Raw genomic sequence first — 26,970 nt, forward strand, 5'->3', positions numbered from 1 at the left:
TTTTAATGGGCTGGCGTTCAGGGATTTCGTTTCAAACTGGCCTAGCAATATCATCGCCAGAGGAGGAGCGCATGGGCTCGCCATTGCTATGCCCAATTTCTGTCGGAGAAAGTGATCTCCGAACCAGAAAACAATCCTGGGTACGCTGTTCTAAAAGACCCCAGATATCCTCTTTTGATGGACCAAAAGCATCTATTCATGGAAATGCTTGCCCACCTTAGCTTGCACAACGGCAAAAGCCTCAATGGCTGGTGTGTTGCAATATCATTGGCAACATCTACGCCGTTCTTGGCGGACTTTCTACTTTCTAAAGACTTTCTTCATCGTTCATCGTTCTACATCGTTCGTCTAATCTTGGACATCGTTCAACGAAAGACCAGTTTTCCTAACGCTCAAAAGGATGCAAGCAAGACTGAGGTCTTGTTTATGATAACGTGCCGCGTATGATGACTTGCGATGAGCATCAGCAGCTGGGCTGAAGGTGGGTCCTTCAGGGAACGCTAAGCGTCAAGCAAACACTCGAACCTATCTCAGCCGACACCGAGAGAGAGAGCGCGCGGAGGAGACATTTTCCTGACGTTACAGTATCGAACGAGAGGCTGTGCCGGACGCACGCCGTAAGTAGCTGCGCTATGAGACCTTGCTGTGCAGCGTTGGAAGTGCCCCGTTGAACAGCTGCTGTCTGGTAGAAACACTCACGTGAAACAACTGTTGCCTGGTAGAAGCGCTGCCGCAGACAGCTGCTGCCGAGTAGAACCGCTCCCATGAGACAGTTGCTACCTGGTAGAGCCGCCCCAGTGAAGCAGCTGCTGCCTGGTAGAACCGCTCTCGTGAAACAGCTACTGCCTGGTCGAACCGCTCCTGTTTAAACACCTAATGCTTGGTAGAACCGCTGTCGCATAACAACTGCTGCCTGGTGGAGATGCCTCCGAGAAGTTCCTGCTGCCATGTGAAGCTGCCGCTGTCCGGTGAAACTGCTACTGTCCGGTGAAGCGGCTGCTGTCCAGTAAAGCTGCTGCTGTCCGGTGAAGCTGCTGCTGTCCAGTGAAGCTTCTGCTGTTCGGTGAAACTGCTACTGTCCGGTGAAGCTGCTGCTGTTCGGTGAAATTGCTACTGTCCGGTGAAGCTGCTGCCGTCCGGTGAAGCTACTGTTGCCCAGTGAGGCTTCTGCTGTCCGGTGAAGCTACTGTTGCCCGGTGATGCTTCTGCTGTCCTGTGAAACTGCTGCTGTCCAGTAAAGCTACGCACCGCCATCTGCCTTGGTGAGCAGCCGTGTGCTGGGTTCCACATGAAATGCAGTGAGGTGAGCGACCAAGCTGTCGATAACGTAATGCTTTTTTGCTGCATAAATGTTCTTGCTCGACCACTCTTCGGGCTTTGCCACCTTATATAAGTCCATGGCGCACAACACTTTGACCTTCTAGACAGTGTGTGACATATTAGACCGCTTGTGACGCGTTAACACGGCATGCATGCTGTTGCATGCTGCTATCTCGGACATATGGCTGAAAGAAAACCTGAGGTGGAACATGCTCCGTCAGCATTGTCATGGTCAAAGCATAGGAAAACCGTGGTCAAATCGGCTGCATGTCACGGTCTTCCGCACTGTGTCAATCTCTTCGCATCAAGAAGGTGACATGTCGAACATCTTTAATTGCGCTGCGCATCTATGGGTAGAGTACGAACAGGTGTAGGATGCGCGGCATCCTACAGATACATACGTGGTTGTTCAACATGCCAATGACTTCGCATCAGAGAGGTGGCACGTCGAACATCTGAAGTTGCGCTGTGCTTCTATGGGTAAAGTAGGGACAGTTGTAGGATGCGCGACATCTTACAGATACATGCATGATTGTCCAACATGCCAATGGCGATAACACTAATCACGTCCAAAAGTGGGACGCCTGGGAATGTATCACAGCACAACATCGTTCTAACAGGACAAGCAGATTAGATTGGCGAGGTTGATACAAGCGTTACTGCCATGTTATCCACCGATGTATGCTACTGAAATGTTGCAAAAGTCGTAACGTCTCAACGTCATGTGTCGCTTGATGGGAATGACGCGGGCGGGCGTCGAAAATCGAGCAGCGAGCATTGCTTTATAGGGGCGAATCAGTTGCCTCAGGCGGCCTTAATCGCTGAATAATTAATCACAGTTCACAATATTGTGTATTGCGTGAATAGAGACCATGTCAGCTAAAACAGTCCGAATGTTCCACAGATTGCTGAGCAAGGCCGTGAACACATGCATTTGATACGGCAGCTAAGTTCTTTCAAATGCGACGGTCGCATGCATTCATTCATGTTTTGCAATGCGGCTTGGATTCCCCAATGGTATCAAGGAGGGGAGCCGAACCATCCGTGTTCTTTGCGGTACAGCCTCTTCCACAGCTTCACGTGGCGGCCCACGTCTCTGTCGCATATCATATCTTGAGCCTCTTTTTAGCGAGCTCCAGCCATGCCCGCCAAGCGCTGGTCTCTGTCTTCTCTGGGCGCTGCGCTACGCCGGCTGCCACCGGGCGGCGTGTTCGCCGTCGTCGCCGGCTTCATGCTGCACCTCTCCCTGGGTGGCCTCTACACCTTCGCCAACGTCACCACCTACGTGACGTCATACCTGCGCGTGCGCGTCGACCCGGCGGTCGGCTACGGCCAGACGCTGTGGGTGAGCACTCTGATGGAGCTCAGTCAGGGGCTCTGCATGCTGCCTGGTACTTTGTTCTACCGCAGGTTCGGGCCGCGCCTGACCATCGCCGTCGGCAGCGTCGTCAGCACCGCCGGCATCGCGCTGGCCAATCTCGCCGTCGACAAGTCGCTGGCATGGGTGGAAGTGACCTACGGATTCCTGAACGGCCTCGGCGTAGGCCTGGTGTACACAGTTCCGATTCTGGTCGGCTACAAATGGTTCCCGAAGAACAAGGGCCTGGTGAGCGGGGGTGGTGGTCGGGGGCTACGGTCTGGGCGGCATCATTTTCACCACCATGCAGACCAGCTTTATCAACCCCGACAACGTGTCGCCGGAGGACGACGGATTCTTTCACGACGAAGCGCTGCTGGACCGTGTTCCGAACGTGTTCCTGCTTCAGGCGGGCGTCTGTGTAGGACTACAGTTGGTCGGTTTCCTTGGCGTTCGTGATCCCCCCTCGAAAACGCCACAGAGCGACAGCGCTCCAGAGGCTGCGAACAGTGAGCTGAAGACAGAGTCGGAGGCAGAAATAACCGGGGAGCTCCGGCGCGGCGGTGATGTTTCAAAACACAGCGTCGCAGGTGGCGCCAGAAACGTGTACTCTGTGAAGGAAGCACTCAGGACTCTGGCCATATACCAGCTTCTCCTGGGTTACATTTTGAACACATTTCCCATCAGCTTTATCATACCGTTATGGAAGGCCTTCGGGCAAACCTTCATCAAGGATGACTTCTTCTTGGAGCTGGTCGGTTCCGGTTCTTCAGTCTTCAACATGCTCGGTCGCATAGCCTGGGGATTTTCGTGCGACTTGTTCGGTTACAAGCCAGTCATGGTATTGATGTCCGGGCTGTTCTGTTCCCTCATGCTCACCCTCCAGTCCACCTCGGAGGGCGGCAAGGTGATGTTCCTGATCTGGATCTGGGCCATTTTCTTATGCTTCTCCGGCACGTTTTCCGTGGTGATCACGGGCACAGCTGAGACCTTCGGCGCGGAGAGCGCCGGCCAGATCTACGGCTTGATCTTCGTGGTTGGCTCCATGCTCTCGATCTTCTCGTCATTTCTCAACAACCTGCTGCTCGACCGCTACGGCTACTCGCTGCTGCTGCTGGTCACCGGCCTGATCAACGGCGTCGGCTTCATCGTCACGCTGACCTTCCAACCACCGAAACGGCGGACTGTAGACTGACGTCAGCACACTCCGAGAACACGTGACATGGTGTCGAACGAGCGGCCGCAGCAAGGACCGCCAGAACGGAGACAGCTGCGGCGCGGGCGTCACGGCGACGCGCTCGCCGACGTCGCCTGTATTGCTGCTGCGAGTAGCTTGACGACAACAGCTATGTGTTTGGCCTGTCACGACTGTACCGATATCTGTTGCAGTAACAACAGACCCTTCAGCAACAACAGAGCAGCTGTGTGCGATGGCTTTTATATTCACATTGAATTTGCATCTACTTTGTGTACGTATCGCGTCACGTTGCCTGACCCCAGAGAATTGGCTGCCATGATGAGGTGGACTCAGTTCCCTTGATCCGACTGATGCGCTCTGCTAGTGATCATACAATGGTCCCAAATGCCTACGAACGAGCAGCATTTAACATGAGATTTCATGCCCGCTGTGTCCGCCTTGTATGCTACGCCCCGTTTGCGGCATTTTCATGAGGTGAGTAATGTTTGTCTTGCCACTTTTATCTTTGCGTATACCGGCGTGTTTAAGTACATGCTAAACCTTTTTTGCCCTGCATTTGTGGAGTTTGCGACCGTGCTGTATGATTTTATTTGTTTTGCATGCTGAACTGAGCTGTAATTTGGGTCAAACCGCTGTGCACCTGATATGAATAAACGAGCACACTGATGCTCTTTTACATCCATGACGCCTCTTTTCCTGCGGCTGGGCACAGTGGCAAATACGAGCTTAGAGGGTTCGTCCATATTTGTTCACTGTGTTAAACGCAATTTCTAAGGTTGGATAAAACAGGCTCGACACGCATTGTCTGTTCGGGTACCGCAGCAGAAAATCCAACTGCACACTTCAAAAGTTACGTGTGGTGCGACCCGTGCGCGAAATCCTGCCAACGAAAAATTGTTCGACATCGTTCGCTCACATGCATAAATTTTTCGAAAGTTCCTCACGACCAAAACGCTTTTTCGATGAATGTCACTGCCAGCTGCAATGTGCATGTGCCGAAGCTATTGGGCCGTGCTACCATCAACTGTTTTCGCCCGTTCAGGTTGAGGCCCTCCTCATGTTTGCGATCAGCGGGCTAGCGAAGATATCGTCCGATCAGGAATTGGGGTCTGCCGAAGGTTCTAAAATGATACGTCAAGCTGAGGTCGGAAGACTACCAGCAGAATACTTGAACTGGGAGCCGGGCGAGATGGAAGTGCGCCTGTGTGGCTGGTGCCTGCATGACTGGCGCCTGTGTTGCTGGTGCCTGCATGACTGGTGCCTGTGTTGCCGGTGCCTGTGTGGCTGGTGCCTGTGTGGTTAGAGCCTGCGTGGCTGGAGCCTGTGTATCCAGACCCTGACGTAGTTCTTAGTTGCTATATGTGGCACAATTCTTAGCTGTATTGGTGGACTCATGCTGGAAGCTGATTCAAAGATTAACGTTACGTTAAGGTGGGTTCAGAGCGGAAGGAACTCTCTAGCTGAACTGAAGAAGATGCTACAACAGCCAAGTCTCTAAATACTCGCACGGCCTCGTCATGATGAATGCATCGGAGGCTGCACCTACGAACTCCCCAGAGGTCGTAAGCGTTAGAGCATGCTGAGACGACAGAGTGGTCCTATCTAAGAGCCGCTGGGTGTCCTCGCTGTCGAGTAGTGCGAATGCACGCCGCAGCGCGCTATCGTTCTTATCTCTTTGCAAACACGAATGACATCTTCCTAGTGACACTGCTAAACAATCGTCTCACCTGTATTCAGATCGTGTGTTGTCGCACACGTTATGTTTTGTCATTTTGGGCTGTGTTTCTGCGTACGTGCACGGATGTGCTCCGCGTGTTTTTTGCTATAACTCCGCCCGTTAGTGAGCAGTAGAATACTGGCGATTCAAGAAAATACAACTGGACGTCGCAGAGCTAAGCTTCCATGGGAGCTCCTTATGCAATGACCGTGTAAATATCATGCCCGGTCCACAGTTTCGTCACAGCTTTGCGTGTTTCAATACTGAAGTTTCACCTAAAGCGTGTAAAAAATACCTATATTGCGGTTCATGATATCAGTGCATAAGTATTCGAACAGTTATATCTGCTTGAAAGTGAACGATATAAGCCCAAATGCTAGGACGGCCGACGACCTTTTCTGAACTCGCTATTCGTAGTGGTTTTCGGTCAGCTTTGCAGTGAAACAATCAATAATGCTACGGCTCCATGATTAGACAGACAGACTAAGCAACGCAATCCCACCAATAGGCGAAGCAGATGCAAACTAAATACGAAAGCAACGACAGACATCACACAGAGCTCTGTTATTGGCAATGGATCTTTCGCTACTAGGGCCCGTATCGGTACAGCCGTGACAAGACCGAACACATAACTGATGCTAAACTACTCGCAATGACAACACAGGTGACATCGCTGAGCACGTCACCGTGACTCTTGCGCCGCCATTGTCTCTTCTGGCAATCCTGGCACCGCCCGCTCGCGCGATACTATGTCACGTGTTCTCCGAGCGTGCTGACGTCAGCCTGCAACCCGCAAGCCACGTGCTAGTCTCCTTCCGTCCCTTGGGTACCTCCCATGGTAACTCCTCGGTGCTCTGTCCTCGGATCCTTGTTTGTTTCTTGGCCTGATGCTTCACTTTCTCGCAGTTTCTTGTAATTGGGTCCGATGGCCATCATTTCTGGTTTATCCAACTGCTTGTCTGGGATGAGCCCTTCGCCCAATCCGTCACTGAGCTGGACTACGTCCAAGGATCGGCTGCGGGGTATCCTCGGGCAGCGCCTGCTCGTGCGATACGCTATCACCTGTTCTCCGGGTGTGTTGACGTCAGTCTGCAACCCGCCGACCACTACGGTAGACATCCATGAGGAAATCAGGCGCTGGGATAGTAATTAGGTCAACATTATTGGATGAGTCAGCACCTCCCCAATCGATTTTAGGGAATGACAACCTTGCCTAAGGCGTCTTCTTTTTTAATATCTAGCCTGAGCCTTCCAAATGAATATATTTCTGTCATCGGAGCCCACGCTTTGCAGTGTTTGTTACGTGAGCCTCGAGCAGGGGCGCAGCCAGAGCTTTGCCAAAGGGGGCACAGGGTTGACAAGGGGCCCCTTGACACTTAAAGGCGCCCCCCTCCCCAAAAGAAATCGCCGGGTATGGTCCATTGGTTACTGCAGACATCTTTGTTTATCTATAAATAAATAGATAAATGTATACATATATATATATATATATATATATATATATATATATATATATCGGCCACGGCCGCGAGGCCGAACCTGCGCGGTCTAGGGAGCCTGCAACGCCTGGCGTCGAGTTTTTGTAACCGAGGTACGCGAGCGCGTATACTCAAAACTACGTTACATAATTTGTACCACGCGTCAATTCTGACCCGAATGTTGAACATATGCATATGCATCTAAAGATAAACGTATGCATACACACACACACACACACACACACATATATATATATATATATATATATATATATATATGTATATATATGTTTATAATACTTATGCTCTCAATAATTGGAAGAAAGACCAGATGCTCCCGCGAGTTCAATTCCACCTCAACTTTACAGTAAATATACTAACTAAATCATGCGTTAAATGACTGCATTAAATAAATCGCCGACATTTTTCATTTCAAAATGGTCAAGTGGGCTCTTTTAAACGAATAACACGCGGAAACTTTGTCTGCGTGTTAGCTTAGGTTAGGTTAGGTTAGGCCATCTGGGTTGTACAGAGTTAGCAAGGATTCAGCGAATGTAGATTAAAGATCAAAATTGGTCAACAATTTGTATTAGCGTTGGGAAGCCATGCCTGCCCAGATATGTTCAACATTCGGGTCAGAGCTGATGAGTGGAACAAATGATGTAGCGTAGTTTTCAGCATACGCGCTCGCATACCTAGGCAGCAAAAACTCAACGCCAGGCGTCGCAGTCTCCCTGGACCGCGCACCTTCGGCCCCGCGGTTAAAACTAAGCCGCGGCCAACAAGTGGACGAAAATGGTGTTGCATCTGAAAGAAGTACTTTAAACGCCTTTGGACACCAAATCGTACATCTAGAGATGTTCCTGACGTATATTTCATCTATGCGGTTTTTAGATTAATGACAATAACGTAGTTTGAGTTTATAGTGCTGGCCTTTGCAACACCGTGAAATGGTGCTGAAATCTGGTCGAGGAATTGGAAGAGTAGGGTAAAGTAAAATTAGAAAGAAGAAAAATTTAAAAGAATAGAAACCGAATTTGTAGCTGATTACTAAGTGGGCCCTCAGGCCCATACCGACACGGAACCGACTGTGCGGTACTGGTAGTGCCTGGCCAACATATAGGCCCATATCGACTCAGGGGTCCCCGATCGGCGCAAATGGCCCTCTGATCGATATTTGAAGTTCTGTCTTCTCAGGTAAGGGCCCCTGAATAAGACTCTGAACAGCCATTTATGCCCTTAGACACTCCGATCGTGTCCTTGATCGTTGGACCTGTGACCCCCTTAGGATATTCGGGGTTCCTTGGACACTATCTCTGGCCGGCTTGGGGCCCTTTGACAACACAGGGCCCCTGTTAGGCGTTGTGGGCCCCGAGTAATGTAAACTGCTGCCTCCGGCTTTGTCCCTGCTTGGGAAATGGGCCCTCGGGCCTATGCCACCACGGGGCCGACTGTGCGTTGCTGGCGGAGTCTGACCAAAATATAGGCCCTTATCGACTCAGTGGACCCCTGATCAGCGCGCAGGGCCCTCCCCCTCGCGTTGGAGTGCCCAGCCCTGCGGGCTGAGGCCCCTGAATGAGACCTCCGTCTGAATTTTCGGGCCCTTCGGGCCCTCGGAACCTAAGGGGGAGGGGGAATATGTGCCCCCTGTGCCCCCCAGCCTGCGCTACTGGCCTCGAGCCCCACCATCCCAGTGCGCAATTCCACATGAATGACAAAAGTTGGTGGTGAAGGTTAAACGTGCTGTAATGCTCGACATGATCCGTCCTACCCTCTGACGTCACCTCACTTCCAGCAAGGCCATCAGTAACAGCCCCAAGACAGCCCAGTCAAGGGCAAATAGCAGATGAGGGTGGCTCGAACCCCACCCCGCCTTGTGTGGATCAGTCGGAAGGTTGGTATTCTAACCAACTGATCTATAGGGACTGTCCTAGAAAGTCATGCCTGCTGGCTTGAGGCTCACGTAGGTGTAAACACATATTTTGGGATACATTTTTGGTCGCCAAGATGTTTTGTTTATGGCAAAAAAATTATTGGTTTGACCATGGTGACTTTTAACATGTTCCAACGTTTCTTTGATATCAAATGCCACGCTATCTGTTACAGTGGATTAAGTGAGGGACTGTTACGAGAACCAGTCTCATAGGTTCGGAAGCGTAGGGGTTGTCAATAAGTTTGTCCGTCATTTAGTCTCTCCCATGCATTACTGACGGATTACGGCGCGTGTGTTTCATTTACTGGAGTACAGTGGCTGCAGGATGTGTCGTATGCTATAATCGGGGTATAGCGAGGTTTACGAGCTCCGTACCAGAAAACGGTGGATCGCTGAGTGCTTATATTGTGTAGCGCACAAGGTATGCTGCTGGGTGTTATTTCCTTTTAAGTAAGGCGGGACTCCAGACTCCTTCCTCAATTTTGTGGTAAACCTACAATTTTGTGAAACCCCTGGTATGCTTTATCCCTCATTCCTGGCAGGCTGTAAATTCCAACCAAATTTGGATGAGGTTGCATCAACCTTCGCGAGTATTGGATCAAAGTTCCCATTCAGGGAATTTTTGGTGTTTGTCTCATGCAATCTAGGCCTCAGATTGTTGAACTGTGGAAAATGCTTAGAGTACAAGCTGTACCTCAAGCATTTTCTATGTGAACACAAACTCAAGTTGTACTGCACAACTGGGATGTTTGTTCATGCATGAATGTAGCTGAATTGGGGTGGAGAGGTCATTGGGGCCTTAGCCTCCCTTTGCCAACTTGTGCACATAGGATACTTGGTTAATGTGCAGGAATGGCATGTCATCATGGGCACAAAATGGTCATTGTGGTGGATGTACTTGAAAACACCATCAAACAACAACAAAAGGAATGGCATGTGACCCTTTCAAAACCCTGGGTACATAACTGTGTTGATGTTCTTGAGGCTGTGAAGTTATTAATGGTGTAATTTCACCATCACAGAAGGTGCTTCTCTTCCACCTCTTACCTTCTCTTATGACATGCACAAAAGAGCTGACCAAAATTAATGGTGATTTTCAGTGTGTAGTGCCACAAAATAATCTTGAGGCTGCATGGTGGCAAATGGAAAAGCTACTGCCAGAATATGTCAAACAAACCGGCTTGTCTCGAGGTTTGTGCCACTTTATCTCAAACTTTGGGAGGATGGGCTGGATTCACCCTAATCTTGCCAAACAAAAAGAATATCAGCATGATTGCAGTGCCCAAATTTGGTGTGTGAACCTGGGTCGGGCTTTTGCCATACACCAGCAGTGTTCAACCTCCCCCATACTGTGAACAGTACATCATGAACTGGACATGTCCATTGTCTGCCCAGCATAGGAGCAATAAACCAGAAAATTTTCAGCACCTCTTTGTCTTCAAACTGAGTGCTCAGAGGCAGGTGCATGGTCACCACTATTTTTAGCACACAGCCAATTTCCAGTAAATTGTGATGTTCAGAAGGCAATGCCAGGGAAAAGCACCCCATAAATATTTTATGCAAAAATAATTTATCAATTTGAGGCACTTTTCCCTAGCCTCAATTTGATGTCAATGTTATGATGATGAAAATTGTAATGTCAGCATGCCAATGTTGCCTAGGTGTTCAGTGCAGTGGATTGATTTTTTGCAGACTGGCCTCTGGAACCTAATTAACACTTGGTATCTTTATATTATTTTATTGTTATTTAAGGTATCAGTCATATATTACATATTACCTTATTGTTTTAGTCATATTGTCACATGTCATATATTATGTTATGATATTATTATATTTTATTATTATTATGTAAGGTATAATCATGTTATATATAATTATATATAATTAACATAAGGTATCAGTCAAGCCTGGAGAAACACTCATTCAAATATGGGCATGTTATGTGGTGGAATGTGCACAGCAAGGTGCATATTTCAATGAAAAGTGATATGGCTCTTGTCAAACATTCCAGTGTGTCCTCTGCACATCACTTTGTGCTAACTGCTTGGCAGGGGAGCCCAGTGAAGTAGCATCAGCATATTTCAAACCAGGAAGGGAGGCATGTTATGAATATGGGCATACTAGACTGGTGGGCTATGAAAGCTTCAATACTGACATAGCTTGAGCACACTCTTATCTGGAGCTGAAAACTTATGCATCCATTGCTTTCCTTGAAGCCAAACCAACAGGCTGCATTTCCATTTTGTGTTAAGAATAAATATAACTTTCATCTTCAGATGAGAATAAAGATGGCTTAACTCATGCCCGGTCTTTTGTTTAAGACATTTAATGTGTCAGAAGGGAGATCAAGTTTTTGGCTTTTGGTAAACTAATGACAGTAGGTATGTTCCTTTAAGCACACTTGAAATTAATGATCTTACAACTGCATACAAACACAATCTTACATTCACTCATAATGTCAACAATCATGTCAGATACCTTCCATAGACATATTTTTGTCTCACTGTGTCATAAATGGAAGGATGCTATACCAGATGGAACAGTAGAATGTGAAGTAATCACTGAACACAAGTGTGACAGCTATACCCAGAATGCCTTGGACTTAGTGCCAGCTGTAATGCTGCAAAATATTTTTCAACCAGCGTTCATCCCAATACCACTCACTATACAATATGGTTATGCCACTTAATTTTGTTTTTCATTGTTTTCTTTTGACAGCACCAAATTGTGAGAATGCTGCAGCACTGACTGTCAAGTGGCTCAACATGAAGCCTTATTTTGCTAACCCCTTAACTTGAAGCAGTGTTTTGCACCACTGAACATGTGCTGCTTTTGTTTAGAGGACATTTGATAAGTGAATGATGGTGCACTTGATGGCAAAAATGGTAGGCATTATTTTTTTCTGTTGAATGTTAGAATAACATTTCTCACTTAAATGATGAAGTAACATTAGCATGGGTCTCGGTCGCAACAGCGGCACGATGAGGCAGGATGTTGTGAAGAATGAGCTGGCCGCGTGGCTTCCGTGAGCAATGCTTGACGGTGACCAGAAAATGATTGCTAAGAATGGTTTGGTCCAAATGGCCTGTGACAGTACCTTCCTTCGGTACCTTCGATGATTGGGCAGGCTTCTTTCCCGCCCTTGTGTTTCCAAAATGTGACGTAGTCAACCTTTACGGATGCTGCACGCTGGATTTTGGGAGATGAAGAGCATTCATGCTTTCACTGCAATGACTAATTCTCTGCCTCTAGGTTAAACAGTGGAAACTAGATGTTATTTGCGATTTCAATCGACCCCACCGTTACTCCTGAGCTTCCTTACTTTTGTTCATTTGACAGCTGGCGTGGCGCTGACATTGAGACAACTTTGGACATCTTCAGGTGGTCGTGAGCAACTGAAAAAATGATGAAAAGTTTTCTGTGAATACCTATTTTTCGCGTGCAGTGTCATGAAACTGATGGCCGTGCACTGCTATTCTCAGGTGGCACTCGCAGTTTAGAAACCGGCGTCGAAACGTAAAGGAAATGGTTGACGATATGTCAGACGTAGCCCAAAAATAGCGCTGAATATCTAAAACTCGACAAGATGCAGCGCTGAAATCTTTGATGTGCTGAGAAAATAGGTAGACTTTCATCTTGATCAGAAGCACATGCATTGCCACATGGTACTTTCACAACAGCTAGACGGATCATACTTGTGTGATGCGCCCTGCAGTTTGATGGACATGTCCGGGTTTTTCCATTTTACGCGGAACATGCATTGTTACTCAACTCGCACTGCGTGTTGCAATGCTGAAGACATCATCACATGCGTCGATAAATGACCCGCAGGCTGTGTTATTGCAGGACCGGCGCTCCGAACATGGCATCAATGGAAGTAGATACAATGGACGAGGAAGTTGTAGCGGGAACGTCCAAGAGCGACAAGAAGCGATTTGAAGTTAAGAAGTGGAACGCTGTGGCGCTATGGGCATGGGACATAGTGGTGGACAACTGCGCCATCTGCCGCAACCACATCATGGACCACTGCATCGAGTGCCAGGCCAACCAGGCCTCGGCCACCAGCGACGAGTGCACGGTGGCGTGGGGCGTGTGCAACCACGCCTTCCACTTCCACTGCATCTCGCGCTGGCTCAAGACGCGCCAGGTGTGTCCGCTGGACAACAGGGAGTGGGAGTTCCAGAAGTACGGCCACTAGGCGGCGCTCGGCGCCAGACGGGGCGGACCGGTGGAGCGCCGAGCCAGGAGGACGGCTGACGGTCCCATCTGACTCGAATCCCATTATCCATGTGATGTGAAAAATAACCACGACTTGGCGGCCGCTCACCGCGGCACCTACGATGCTGCACTGCGTGGCTGGCGTCCGGGTTGAGAATACACCGCAATATACGTTCTTAAACCAGTTTTGCCCTTGAAAAGTTGAACCCGCATTGCAGACATGCCACGACTTCACAAGCCGTCGAATCTAGTTCAAAACGCCACGCGCCCCGTACTCAGAACCCGTGAAGTTGTTAGCCACCTGCACCTACGAAATCAGTGGTGGTAGTTTGGCGGTTATGACGCGCCAGCACGTGGCATTTTGCGCCCACTCGAGGATGATTATCTGTATCTGTACTGGCACGCTATAAATATGTTTTCAACTCGTATTAAGCGGTTTCGCCGGTGCATTTACACTGAGGGCTGAGTAAAAGTATGTCAATGTGTGCTAAAATGCGAGCATATCTCGGACTTCACAGCATGGGTCGGCATTCTCGACCGATCAGCCGATTGAGGGAAGCTGGTGGAAAATATCGTCTCCGATTCGCTTCATTGTGCCGGCACAAAACAAGAACATGTTCCAACGACAACCGGTCCCCGCACCTGTCACACTGGCACATCCTGGCGCGTCGAGAAGGACGAGTACGCTGCATGTGCATGCCCCAAGCAAAGAGTACAGAGTGACTTCCTGAAAGCGGACTCTGCAGTGAAATTTACAATTACCATATATGGGCTTGGTTTTGCTGAAAGCCTGGAGATATTGGCCAAACACGTTCTGCCATGTGTGGCGGACTTAAGCGGACTTGGACGTGGCAGACTTTATATCGCGAGCGGGTGCATTAAGTGGTAGCGGCATCCTCTCACACGCAGCGGCTTTCGCTACCGCATCCGCGCTCTCATTCCCCAATATCCCTACGTGACTGGGGGCCAACACACACTCATACGGCTGATAGTGTTGCCCGGCCATCCCATTTTCTCCCAGATCGATCGCATCAGAGGAGTGGTCGCGCGACATCAACGTCGGGCCCAATGATGAAAAACACTTAAATTAACGATCAAAATGACTTCATTCCCTTCTGGGCGACAAGTAGCGTGCTGAAGATCTGCTGCAAAAGTGAACGGCTCTGAGGAAGAGGCTGACACGCAATGCGGGAGGCAGAAACCTGAGGTGTGATGACTGCCAACACCTGCGCAACCAGTCCCTGTCGGGCCTTCGGATCAGTTAGTACACATTTGCAATGAATTTTCGTGCCCTGCGATCCGTTCCAACGAACAGTTGGGCAGCTCTCGTGGGAAAGTGCCGCTTTTATGATGATGGAAAGCTGCAAATCATTATTTGTACTCGGGCGTCGCCAAGGAGTTAGGCCCCAGTGTTCGGGGCAATGTCATTTAGCGTAATATCCGCCTCATCCAGCCAGTTCCGGACGCGCATACACATGGGTCGCGCTGACGTAGGCTGCCCGTTAAGAAAGAACGGATTAACGGCTGAGAGAAAATGGACTCGAAAGCCGGTTGATCTGGGGATTACAACACCGTGGCGTAATTCAAAGTACGTCGTCTTCTAACAAGCAAAGGCGGTTCATTGGCTTCCACCAGCGAGTCAACAAGTCCACCAGCAAGTTGTTCGGGTTGTACGAAAAGCCCCATTGGCCACCCCCGATGTCCACATGGTTCAAAGCGGTGCACATCTTCGCGCCATTCCACGTATCGCCGAGAACTCGAGATAAAACAGCTTCCACCCGGTCGTGAATTTATTCGGAAACGGCAACAGGGGAGAGACCGCCCGGGTTCGGGGGGTCATAAATAGATCACAACTGGGAGTGGTGCTGCGGGCGTCGACGGCGGCCCTCAGCTGGTGGGCCCATCGGCGGCCGGTGGGCCCAGCTGGTGGCTGGTGGGCCCATCGGCGGCCGGCTCCGCAGGACGGTTGTCCTCTGGCTTCATTGCGGGGAAGAAGAGCACCTCCTGCCGGACACCGGTCCAGTGACGTCAGTGCTGATGCCGGAGGCCACCCCACGGCCACGTCAGTGTCCGGGCGCAACATCACGTGGCCTCGGTGTGTGAACATGTCTCAGTAGCGTCAGTGTTGCACACCACAACGTTACTGTCGGAGCAGCACAACAAACCCTGCAACGGCGTCAGTGGCAAGGCGTGGCGTTACGAACAGTGACGTGATTGACGCCGCTCGGGTTCGCTCGCGGCGGCACGTTACGCGGGTTACGCGGACGCTACTATCGTGTGACAGTGTGACGTCATTGTCAAGGCGCAGCGACGACAGCCACGAGTGGCAGCGTAAGTCAGAGTCGGGCAGCGCAACGTCGGGTATCACGGCGCAGGCGACCATGCACGCGCCTCCTCGCCCGCGTTCCGGAATTCATCCAGTATGGTATCCGAGATGTGGGCTCTCCAACGGCCTCTGCACGCACTTCGTTGGCGCTAATCCGTTGCCCTTCGGCCCCGAACCCGGACGTCTAACCTGCCCGGCTCACATTCCAGGCCTGAGGCGCTTAGATCATGCGTTGCGCGCCGCCCGGCCCGATGCATATTGGTTGATTTTGAGCAAGGGGAGGCGCAACTGGCAGTGCATCCCAAGCCGGGAGTGTATAAGCAGGACAAAATATCGCTATCCCTGAAACCCAAGTGGCCGACTGCTGGTACACTGCTTCCCACCACAGAAACAGCCATCTGACACCTCGTGACGCACGGAGCGACGCTGTGTAGGTGCCGTGTCAGCAACAGTTCCCGCGACATGAGCCGCCTTGCGGCCGCCGAGCCCTCACGAGCGGCGGCTCGCGAGCGTCGCTCGCGCTGCCGCAGCAGACCTCGGGCGCACCTTGATGTTGTTGGAGTCGGTCAGGAACATGGTGAGCCGGTCGATGCCCATGCCCCATCCGCCGGTGGGCGGCAGGCCGTACTCCAGCGCCGTGCAGAAGTTCTCGTCGATCAGCTGCGCCTCGTCGTCGCCCGCCGCCTTGGCCTGCCCGGAGCGGGGGCGCGTGAGACGCGCACGTGAGCGCGGTGGGGTCCTTGGGACCGGACCGATCTGCCGCGGGCGCGAGCAGAGCAGCCCACAAACGGACCACCTGCACAAGGCCCACCAACTGTGCCCCGAATCGCAGAGTCGAACTCGCCGCCCGCCGAGGCACCTGCGGATGATACAGTTCGCACCAAATGTGGCCAGCATCCCCACGCGCAGCTCGGGCCCTCGCTGGCTTGGTCGCCGCGCGCTTGTCCGGCGACAACCGGCGGTAGCGGAAGGACAACTGCTGGGTCGCCGTACCTGTCTGCGGCGACGTCCCGGCCCGTTCGCGGACGGGGACGGTACTCACGCTGGCCTGAATGGCGAACATCTGCCTCTGCGTGATCGGGTCATTCAGCTCCGTGTAGGCGTTGCACACCTCCTTCTTGCAAACGAACAGCTCGAAGCGCTCCGTGATGCCCGGCTGCGAGCGGTGGTACTTGGAAAGCGGCGACATGATTTGCGGGTGGTCCAGGATGAACGTCGGCTGGATGCACGTCTCCTCCAGGAACTCGCCGACCAGCTGGCGGCGCGGCGGACGCGTCACACACCGTTCGGCGGCGTCACGAGGCCAACTGGCCACGTGATGCCGTCACACCTCAGCGGTGCACGGTCACCCAGGCCAAAACAAGACCTGCCTCACTGGAGAGGCGTCATCGATCAGCGGCAGTGACGGACGGCGACGCCGCGTGCACGGCGGCGGCGAACCGACGCCAGGCGCCGACCGCACCCGTCCGCGCTGCTGCCCCGCGCCGCCGCTGTCCGGCAGCCGTGCACACGCAGCGCCAACCGGAGCCGGCTCTCCGCCCGGCGAGGCGGCTCACCTTGTCCAGCAGGCGGGCGGTGGTCCGTGGCGGCGCGCAGTCCACCTGGTGCTGCACGCAGAGCCGGTCGAGCGCGGCGCGCGCCGGCTCGCCCGTCAGCTCAGTGGCGGGCGGCAGAGACGTCTTGAGCGCCTGCGGTCGCGGCGGGGACAGACCGCGATAATGTCAGCTGACTCAACCCGCGACGGCCGAAACACGACATTCGTTACTACGGCATCGACGCAAGTGGCGGGTGACAACAGGCGAACGACGATGGGTGATACGAAAATATAACATGAAACGAATTAAATAAACGTATGCGAAGGAGAACATGCACATGTACCGTTATCGTAACTACGGGCAATAAGATTTGTCATTGACCGTGGCCGAACACACAGTATTCCCGTCCGCCTGCCGGCGTGCGGAGGCCCGGCCCAAAGCCCGCCAGAGCGGTAGCGGCGGCGGCGGCGGCTCACCTTCTCCAGCTCGGGCAGCATGTGCAGCCGGCGGAAGGGCGGCGTGAAGTCCACCTGCCAGGCCTCGCCGTCCGGACCGTCCGGGTGGTACGTCACCTGGGTGGTGCCGAATATGGAGCGCACCATGCCTGCGCGCGGCAGACGCCCGGTCAGCGCTGCCCCAGGTCGGCGACGCTCGTGGCCCGACCGACCGACGCCCGGTCAGAGGTGCCCCATGTCGGCGACGCTCGCGGCCCGACCGGCCGACGCCCGGTCAGCGGTGCCCCATGTCGGCGACGCTCGTGGCCCGACCGGCCGACGCCCGGTCAGCGGTGCCCCAGGTGGGCGACGCTCGCGGCCCGACCGGCCGACGCCCGGTCAGCGGTGCCCCAGGTCGGCGACGCTCGCGGCCCGACCGGTCGACGCCCGGTCAGCGGTGCCCCATGTCGGCGACGCTGCAGCCCGACCTTGCCTAGCCCTCCCCAACACATACATCACGCATGTCTATGTTCAACATTTGTACATGATCATGATGGCCTGGCGGACCGCTACGCATGCCTGGAGGACCAGCCAAAAAGGTTGCTTCGGCATGAAAAAACAAAAACATGCTGACCGTCGTTCACATGCCGTGAGATACGATTTTCTCGATCCTCGCGATCCTTCGGCCCCCGGATGGCAGTGTTAACTCCAATGTTGCATTGCAAGAGCCAGACCAAACTGCCGATGACCAGACCCGGTCACTGGGACTGCAGCCCGGCCTGGGCGGGGAAGGGCTGCCGAGCACTGTCAAACTCGACCTCGACACACGATAAAAGCAACATCGCACCGTACATGGCTATCACCTGGCTCGTACGACCAGCACTGCTCCCATTGATCAAGGCATAAATGCGCCCAGCAGTTAAGATGATTACTCCATGGACAACGCGGTACGGAGCTCATCATGGCAGCTGCGAGGTGCCGCCAGACCATCGGGGGAATAATCCTGTGACGTACGTGCGAAAGTGCACCGGCCGGGCTGGGCCAGCAACCACGCACCTGATACCATCGTCTCTGTGATCTCCATCAGGTCGTTGTAGTCGGCGTAGGCCATGTAGAACTCGCAGGTGGTGAACTCCGGGTTATGGGTGAGGTCAATGCCCTCGTTCCGGAATTGGCGCCCGATCTCGTACACGCGGTCGATGCCGCCCACCACCAACATCTGCGGCGCAGAGCCACAGCCGGTCAATTAGCAGAATACCCAGATACCCAGAGCCAGAGCCGACCAGTCCGTCGCGCGTGTCGAGCCAGAGCGCACCAGTCAGCCGGTGTCCGAAGCCAGAGCCGGCCAGCTAGCCGAATGCCTTGAGCCAGAGCCGGCGATCGGTCAGTGAGGCTGAACTGTGGCCTTAGGTGATCAATGTGTACGGCATAGTAATTGTTGAACGGGCTGAACCATCCATATTCCCGATTCGTACACCTTGCAATCACATCCTTTCCCTCCATATTGACGCTGGTCACTCATATCCAATCTAGTCCATACATCACACTAGCGGAAGCTACAACACCTCGAAGGAAGGCTGCAATGAAACAGTAGTTTACAGGTGGATAAGTCAATAAGAACGTGATCGCGATACAACCACCACAACAGACTGGGGGGAAGACAACCTAATTGTGAAAGCTTTCTGCAGGCCACGGCGAACGGCACAGAGTCGTCGTACACGTCGGACTTACGTCCGACATGGGACTCGCCTTGTGGTACAGCTCCGGGGCTATCCGCATGAACAGCTTCATGCTGAGTTCGTTGTGGTAGGTCTCGAACGGCTTGGCTGTGGCGCCGCCGGCTATCATGTTCATCATGGGCGTCTCGATCTCCAGGAAGCCGAGTCGATCCAGGAAGCTGCGCACGTAGCTGCAGGCCGGGCCAAATGGACCATTGCGCGACAACGAACTGACTAAAACCGCCGTCCAACGAACAGAACGAGAAAAAGTGTTTGCTTATCGGGAACGACAGCAGGTGGAAAATGAGCGCTTCGACCAGCACACGACCGTTACACACGAACAATGTTGCACAGCTCCTTCAAATCAGCAGTTGACAGTCAGCACAAATGGCATGACAATGGTGAAGCACACCAGGGTATTTGGGTCAGTGGCAACGGATTGCACCTGAAGCACTCCCCAGTATTTCAATGATATTTGAGAACAGGATGGAACCGCGTGCGGATGCACGCTTATGGCGTGCGTACGGCCTCACCTGATAATCTTAGCTCTGACGAAAAATTTGTTACGCACGTCTTCATTCATGATGAGGTCTAGATACCGCTGCCTAAACCTTGTTTCCTGAAAAAACGCCCGCAAGTCAGGCGACAAAAACACACACACAACACTTCATGTCTATAAATATCATTACTGACCAATATCATAACTGATCATTACTGACCTTCCTGCAACCCATGGCTGATTTATGCGTGCTGTTGGGGTAGTGGGCTCTGGCAACATGACAGCCACACGTGAAGCGGGCGGCGGCCCAGCGGCGCCGGTGTACCTTGTCCTTGAGGCCGTAGTGCATGGAGGGCAGCATGTGCAGGCAGGGCGTGAGGACCTGCAGCCGGTGCGGCACCACCGACAGCTCGCCCTTCTTGGTCTTGGCCGGGTGGCCCACCACGCCGACGATGTCGCCGCGCCGCAGTCGGTCGGTGTCGGCCCCGAACCGCTCCGGGTCCTCGTACAGCTTGAAGTTGGCCATTATCTGCGGAGAGCGCTGGGCGTCAGGGAGGCAAGGATAGCGTGAGGGACTACCCCGCTCCCCGACGCCCTACAGCTGGCCGGGATCCACCGGCCGAAAGTGCGGGGGGAGGGGGGAGGTGGCAGAGGCGACAAGTGGGACATGTCTTGGCGAAGGGGGACGGACGGACGGCAGCCCAGGGGCAGAGCATAAAACACGCCTGGGTTCTCCGGCCATTGTGGTGTACTGCACTGAAAAATAGGTGCGTTGAAAAATCTTTGAGAAGCTCACTATTTGTTTCAGTTCAGCAACGATTGGTTCGAGTCTGGTGAGACTGGTGCGGACGAGCATGCAAAGCGTTTTCAGCAGCGTTTCGAAAGGCAAATCTTACACCGTGAGTTCTGCGCTCAATTATTATATAGCGTGGCAACAAGAGCCCAACAACGCAACGAATGAGTCCCTCAACGTAGAAAGCTTCACCGATGTCCCACACGGCGAACCCCGCCAAGGCAACAACGGAGTCTACACACGGCGACGCCGCCCCTGCACGGCGACTCGCCTGTATTTTGACGCCCTCGCCGCGCAGGTCATAGAAGCGCAGCTTGGCGCTCGACTCGCGGATACTGTGCAGCCGGCCGGCCACCGACACCGTCACGTCCTCGACGGCAGACCCGTCGGCGATGTCGCCGTACGTGGCGATGAACTCCTGCAGAGACGTCGTCACGTGGAACTTGTGCGGGAACGGGTTCTCGCCGGCCTCCTTGGCCGCCGTCACGCCCGCCACGCGCATCCGGTAGTACTCCTGCCGCACGGAGGGCGCAGAGTCAGGTTAGCGTCATGGTTCTGACGAGAGGCACGGACATGCGCAAACAAGTGCGACGCGGCGCGGGACGCTGATGCTGCGGCCAGAATACATCAGGGCAAAAACGTACGCGCTAGAAATAATTCGACGATTTCGTTAGTTTTGATGTATATTTATGCTGTTTTCTGCGCGCTTAATATATCATTATAGCTCACTATAGGCGATAAAAACGAAAAGCATCGCCGAACGTCACCATCACGGCATAACAAAGTTCACAAGTATACCCTCCACGCCCACCGGCGCAGCTATGACGCTCTACAGAGTGAGCGTGGCAGCTGCGCCGGCGGGCGTAGAGGGAGCGGCCCTGTTCCGCAGGAGGCCGCGGAGCGAGGCGGGGTCGTACATTAGCCGTGAGCTCGCCCTCCGCTGCGGCGGCCGACTTGGCGGGCGCCTCCTCGGCGGCGGCGGCCACCGGCTTCTGACGCTCCTTCTCCGCCTTTTCCTGCTCCTTCTTCTGCTGCTTCTGGCGCCGCTTTAGCTCACTGCGACAGAGACTGCGGTAAACGGTCGGCCACAACCCGAAGCAGAGAGGGAGGCGGCCGCCCATCGACGGCAGCGGCGTGGGAGCCGGCCGCTCACCGACGGCGGCGACATGGAAGCCAGCCGCTCACCGACAGCGGCGGCGTGGGAGCCGGCCGCCCACCGACAGCGGCGGCGTGGAAGCCGGCCCCCCCCCCCCCCCCCCACCGACGGCGGCGGAGTGGAAGCCAGCCGCTCACCGACGGCGGCGGCGTGGGAGCCGGCCGCCCACCGACGGCGGCGGCGTGGGAGCCGGCACGCAGCCAACCACATCACAGCGAGGCAGGCGCGCTGGGCAGCTTTTTGTAGTGTTACGACGCGTGTTACTGGCATGGCCATGGCTGACGGCAAGACTGGCTTATAAGGTGATGAAGGGAGCAGAGGAAAGGACAAGCGCAGCCCGTGGCCACCTTTTCACCAACGGCCGTGAAACACGATACTCAGCAAAAGACCACTCCCAATCGATCGCACACCAGACGTAGGACACACGCCGACGATGCCAATAAGGCATCACGGTGTTTAGCAGACGGAACTGAATATGAGGGCCCTTTCAAAGTCCTTCGAGCACTGGCGTTCCGGTCGGCACCAGGTCAATGACCAGCCGCTAAAACAATGAAAAAAAAAATGAACGCTTCACAGTGGTTACCGCAGTACATACGGACGGGCTGGACTCTGGAGTCGTTGTACTTGTGCCACACTCCCAATGGAGGCCTGGCCATGACTGACAGAGAGACTGGTTCACGGGGTGATGGAGGGAGTGGCCGGTGACCAGTTTTTGACCGGTGGCCAGTTTTTCACCGACGGCCGCAAAACACCACACTCAACAGTGTACTACTGGCGTTCCGGTCGACACCAGGTCAATGACCGGTGCTGCCAGCGCCGTCCCAACGCAACATGACCGGACACCACACTTGACCCTGAGGCGTACCTAGCTTGGACACCTTGCGGTCCAAAGCACGCACATGCATTAGCATTTGAGGCAGACTGAAACAAGACGCGCCGCAAGGAAGGAATCTGCCATTGTGCGATGCATCGGAATGTAACAGGAGTGTGACACAACGGTACGGTTGTATCATATGTCGAAATGGTAACTTCTTATCGCGGCTGCGTGTGGCGCCCAAACTACCGAACTGGACGGGATGTACCACTGTAAGCTGGGGCCGGCTCACCTGGATGTGGCCAGGAGTCTTTGGTGACGCGCCAGTTGGGGTCCTAGCGGACCTCCTAAAGCCCGCGCCAAACTGGTCACCTTATGAGCCTGCCTGAGGCAGCACCAGGTGGCCAGCCCCAGCTTACAAGACATCCTTAAAGACGTCTGTAACATGCCAAGCAAAGCGTCAGTGGGAATATCCTGTACTGAACTGATGCTGCTCCGAAAGGGTACAGTACAGGAGCATGACAATTTCACCAGTGAGTAAACATCTGACAGTTTCCAGAATTTAACATCTTATTATAGGTGCCTTACTCTCTGCAAAATCAGCACCTACAATATATCAAGTGCACAATGTTACATGATGCATCCACTGAGGCTGCTTCAGAACAGAAATACATCAAACCACATTCTCTAACTACTTAAAGATGTTTCCTTGAAGTGATAAATTAGAAAATACAGGTGGGTCAAAAACTGTGATGTGGGGATATGATAATTGTGGGTAATTTTTCCCCACCCTATGCATTAAAAGTTCACATAATGTTTTACTAGATCCTTAGACTCTTTATTTGCAGCACTACAAAAAACCAGCTTATGCTCCAAGAGAACTTGGCGATCTGAAACTGGGCAAATGGAATGGACAGAAAACTTAGACAAAATGATGATGATGTTAATGATGATCACTTGAGGTTTTAGGGTGCACCAACTACTAAGGGCATTTTGCACCCATAAAGCTACATGGCTACCAGGTGCATTCATGGCTGCAGACCCTACATTTTTTCATTAAAAAAATAAGACCAGCTGCCAGGTGCTGACCATGCTGGAACCTTCACCAGCAAGGTCCGAAAGGGTAAGATCTGTAGCGACTGGCCCGAAATAAAGCGACCCCCTTCGCTGAAGTGTGGGCAAAAGTGAACAACATGATAATCAAACGTATTTGTAAAATGGTAAACTACATGCTCATAGTAAACTACTTTGCTTGACTTAAGGCATTCTGGTCTTGAGTCATATTCGTCATTTTCCTAACATGCCACAGTTTACCGTTTGGTCGCAGTTAACAAATGTTTGCTTGCAAGCTGGCATTAACTATCTATAAGCATGCCTACCAACATACAAATGTCTTTATACATTGCTTGAGCCCCATTTTCAGACGGGTGGGGTGGGGTGGGGTGAAGGTTGAGGCTTTTTTTTTTTGGTATCTGTGCCGCCGACGGTGGGAAGAGCTACGCTGGCTGCAGGGTTCATGTACTGTCATGTTGAGGAAAGGCTGTCAGGCGTCAGCTGGCATTGTGACGGTACTGAGGAAGGTATCTATGTATCTATCTATCTGCATCTATCAAACGCCCCTGCTCTGGCGGATCACCGGAGCGTGTAAAATCACTGGTTACGGGTCCTTTTGGGCCAACTGAGGGCCATAAGACGAAAACCGACAATATGACGCCACTGGTATTCGACTGGGTGTGTAACATCACTGGTCACGAGTTTAACGGGCTCTTTTGTGTCAACCGAAGGTCATAAGGGACCACCTGACGATATGACGCCACTGGTGTTCAACTTAACCTCTGGCGCAATAGAGCATGTTCTATCTTTACCTTTCGCACCAGTCTTTAGCAAGCATTCGCCTGCTGAATGGTGGCTCTGCCAAATCGTCTGAGTGTGTGACGTCACTGGTCATGAGTTTTTATGGGTTCTTTTGGCCCGACTGAAGTTCATAAGGCATCAGCTAACGATATGACGTAACTGATATTCGACTGAGTGTGTGACGTCACTGGTCCTGAATTTTTACGGGTTCTTTTGGGACGACTAAAGACCACACAGTATCAGCTGACGATATGACATTACCAGCGTTCGACTAAACCTCAGGCGCAACAGGCCATGTTCCATCTTTACCTTTCATACCTGTTTGCTGCAAGTATGCGCGTGCTGAATGATGGCTCTGCCGAATCACCTGAGTGTGTGACGTCACTGCCCATGAGTTTATACGGGTTCACTTGAGCCGCCCAAGGCGACGAAGCATTATATCCCGCGAGGCATCACCGGATGATATGACGTCACTGGTATTTGACGAAACATCAGGCGCAACAGGTCATCTTCCAGCTCAAGCCTTCATACCTGTCTAATGCAAGCTATGGCGTGCTGGTTGAAGACTCTGCTGAACCACCTGAGTACGCGAAGTCGCTGATCATGAGTTTTACGGGCTCTTTTGGGCTGACTGAATTCCATTAGGCATCAGCTAACGACGTGACGTCCCTGGTATTTGATTGAGCGTGTGACGCCACTGGTCATGAGGTTTTTACCGGCTCTTTTGGGCCCACCCAAGGCGATATGGCATCAGTTAACGATATGACGTCACTGGTATTCGATTAAACATCAGGTGCGGTAGGTCACGTTCCATCTTTACCTCTCGCACCTGTCTACTGCAGGTATTGGCGTGTTGAATGATTGTTCATACTCAGGTGTTTCAGCAGGGCCTTCATTCGGCACACCAATATTTACAGTCGGCAGGCATGACAGGTGAAAATGGGACATGGCCTGTTGCGCCAAACGCTTAGTCGAACACCAGTGACCTCATATCATCTGGTGGTTCTTCATGGGATATGATGCTTCGTGGCCTTGGGCAGCACACGAGAGGCCGTTAAAACTCATGATCAGTGACCTCATATACTCGGGTGATTCGACAGGGCCATCATTCAGCACGCGAATACTTGCACTAGGCAGGCACAAAAGGTAAAGATTGAACATGACCCGTTGCACTTGACATTAAGTCGAATGCCAGTGACGCTATATCGTTAGCTGATGCCTTATGAACTTCAGTCGGTCCAAAGAACTTGTAAAACCTTATGATTAGTGACATCACACACAGGTGATTTGGCGGACCCTTTGTTCAGCACGCTAATACTTGCGGTAGACAGGAACAAAAGGTAAAGATGAAACATGGTTTGTTGCGCCCGATGCTCAGTGAAATGCCATTACGTCTTATCGTTGGCTGATGCCTTACGGCCTTACACTGGTCCAAAAGAGCTCCAAAAATCCATGGCCAGTGACGTCATACATGACTCGGACAACTCACGTTGACACGCGACACGTGGCTGATTCGGCAGAGCCTTCATTGAGCACGGCAATACTTGTAGCAGACAAGTACAACAGATAGAGATGGAAGATGGGCTGTTGCGCCTGATGTTTAGTCGCATGCCAGTTGTTAGCGAGCAAACGGGCCGTCGCTGCCGGCGCGGCAGCGGCGTCTCCGCGATGGTGTGAGCGGCCCCTCTGCCGATTGGTCCTCACCATCTAGGGCCCATATGTGGGCCACGTGGATTTATGGGACACGCGGGCAGGGACATATGGTCCCTGCCTATCAGTTCACGTTCAGGCTCCGATGGCGCGGCTCGACGCGAGTCGCGTTGGCGTCCACGACGACGACGACGACTTCGGAGTGTGCGACGCCGTCCTTTCAACGCCTCTCTTGCCTTCATTTTGCAACTCTTTGGCTAATAGAGACTTCCTTTTCAACGTCTGTTTTCGAGTCAAGTCGATGGTCCTCCGGAAAACCAACGGACTCTTTCACACGAACACCAGTGGCATCATATTATCCGGTGATGCTTCATGGGATATGATGCATCGTGGCCTTGGGGGCCCAAATGAGCTCGTACAAGGTCATGATCAGTAATGTCGTACACTGCGGTGATTCGGCAGAACCATTATTCAGCACGTGAATGCTTGCAGTAAGTAGCAGCGCTGGAAAACTTGATGTTTTCGGTATAAGGTATACCAGGAGACTTTGTACTCCAGGATTGTCTTTCTTACTAAGCAGACAGGTACAAAAGGTAGAGATGGAATATGGCCAGTTGCATCTGATGTTTTGTCACATACCAGTGACATCACGTATTAGCTGATGCCTTATGGCATCCAGTCAGCCCAACGGTGCTCTAAAGACTCATGACAAGTGACATCACACACTGAATTAAGTACCAGTGATGTCATATTGGCAGGTGATGCCTTATGGCCTTCAGCTGGCCTAAACACCCAGTGGCATGTCATGTAACGTCATTGGGGCTTTATGACACACTCAGTTGCTGAGGCTATATGGCATCACCTGCCTCTCATCCTGGCAGGAAGGGCGGGCACCGCCGGGAACCAGAACCCATACCTCTGGTTTCCCAGATGGGCAGTGGTTAACACAGATGCCTTAACCACTACACTA

The 26,970-nt window shown here is 52.6% G+C and overlaps 2 protein-coding genes across 2 annotated transcripts; one reads left to right on the plus strand and one right to left on the minus strand.

The window, feature by feature from the left end:
• The first annotated feature begins 9,318 nt into the window (after positions 1-9,318).
• Positions 9,319-13,397, plus strand: LOC119099374 (RING-box protein 1A). Its single transcript, XM_037222510.1, has 2 exons — positions 9,319-9,424; positions 12,850-13,397. Exon 2 carries the CDS (start codon positions 12,866-12,868, stop codon positions 13,199-13,201), a length of 336 nt encoding a protein of 111 aa, XP_037078405.1. The 5' UTR covers positions 9,319-9,424; positions 12,850-12,865; the 3' UTR covers positions 13,202-13,397.
• Positions 13,398-15,002: 1,605 nt separating this feature from the next.
• LOC119099285 (lysine--tRNA ligase) lies at positions 15,003-22,928 on the minus strand. The gene is made up of 12 exons (XM_037222408.1): positions 22,789-22,928; positions 21,444-21,582; positions 20,798-21,040; positions 20,059-20,262; positions 19,768-19,853; positions 19,266-19,425; positions 18,573-18,735; positions 17,559-17,686; positions 17,104-17,235; positions 16,590-16,802; positions 16,094-16,237; positions 15,003-15,225 (listed from the first exon to the last, which is right to left on the minus strand). Exons 1-12 carry the CDS (start codon positions 22,920-22,922, stop codon positions 15,109-15,111), a joined length of 1,863 nt encoding a protein of 620 aa, XP_037078303.1. The 5' UTR covers positions 22,923-22,928; the 3' UTR covers positions 15,003-15,108.
• Between the last annotated feature and the right edge of the window lie 4,042 nt (positions 22,929-26,970).

Source organism: Pollicipes pollicipes, unplaced genomic scaffold (assembly GCF_011947565.3).
Source record: "Pollicipes pollicipes isolate AB1234 unplaced genomic scaffold, Ppol_2.1 Scaffold_4740;HRSCAF=5597_pilon_pilon_pilon, whole genome shotgun sequence".
Lineage (NCBI taxonomy): Eukaryota > Metazoa > Arthropoda > Thecostraca > Pollicipedomorpha > Pollicipedidae > Pollicipes > Pollicipes pollicipes.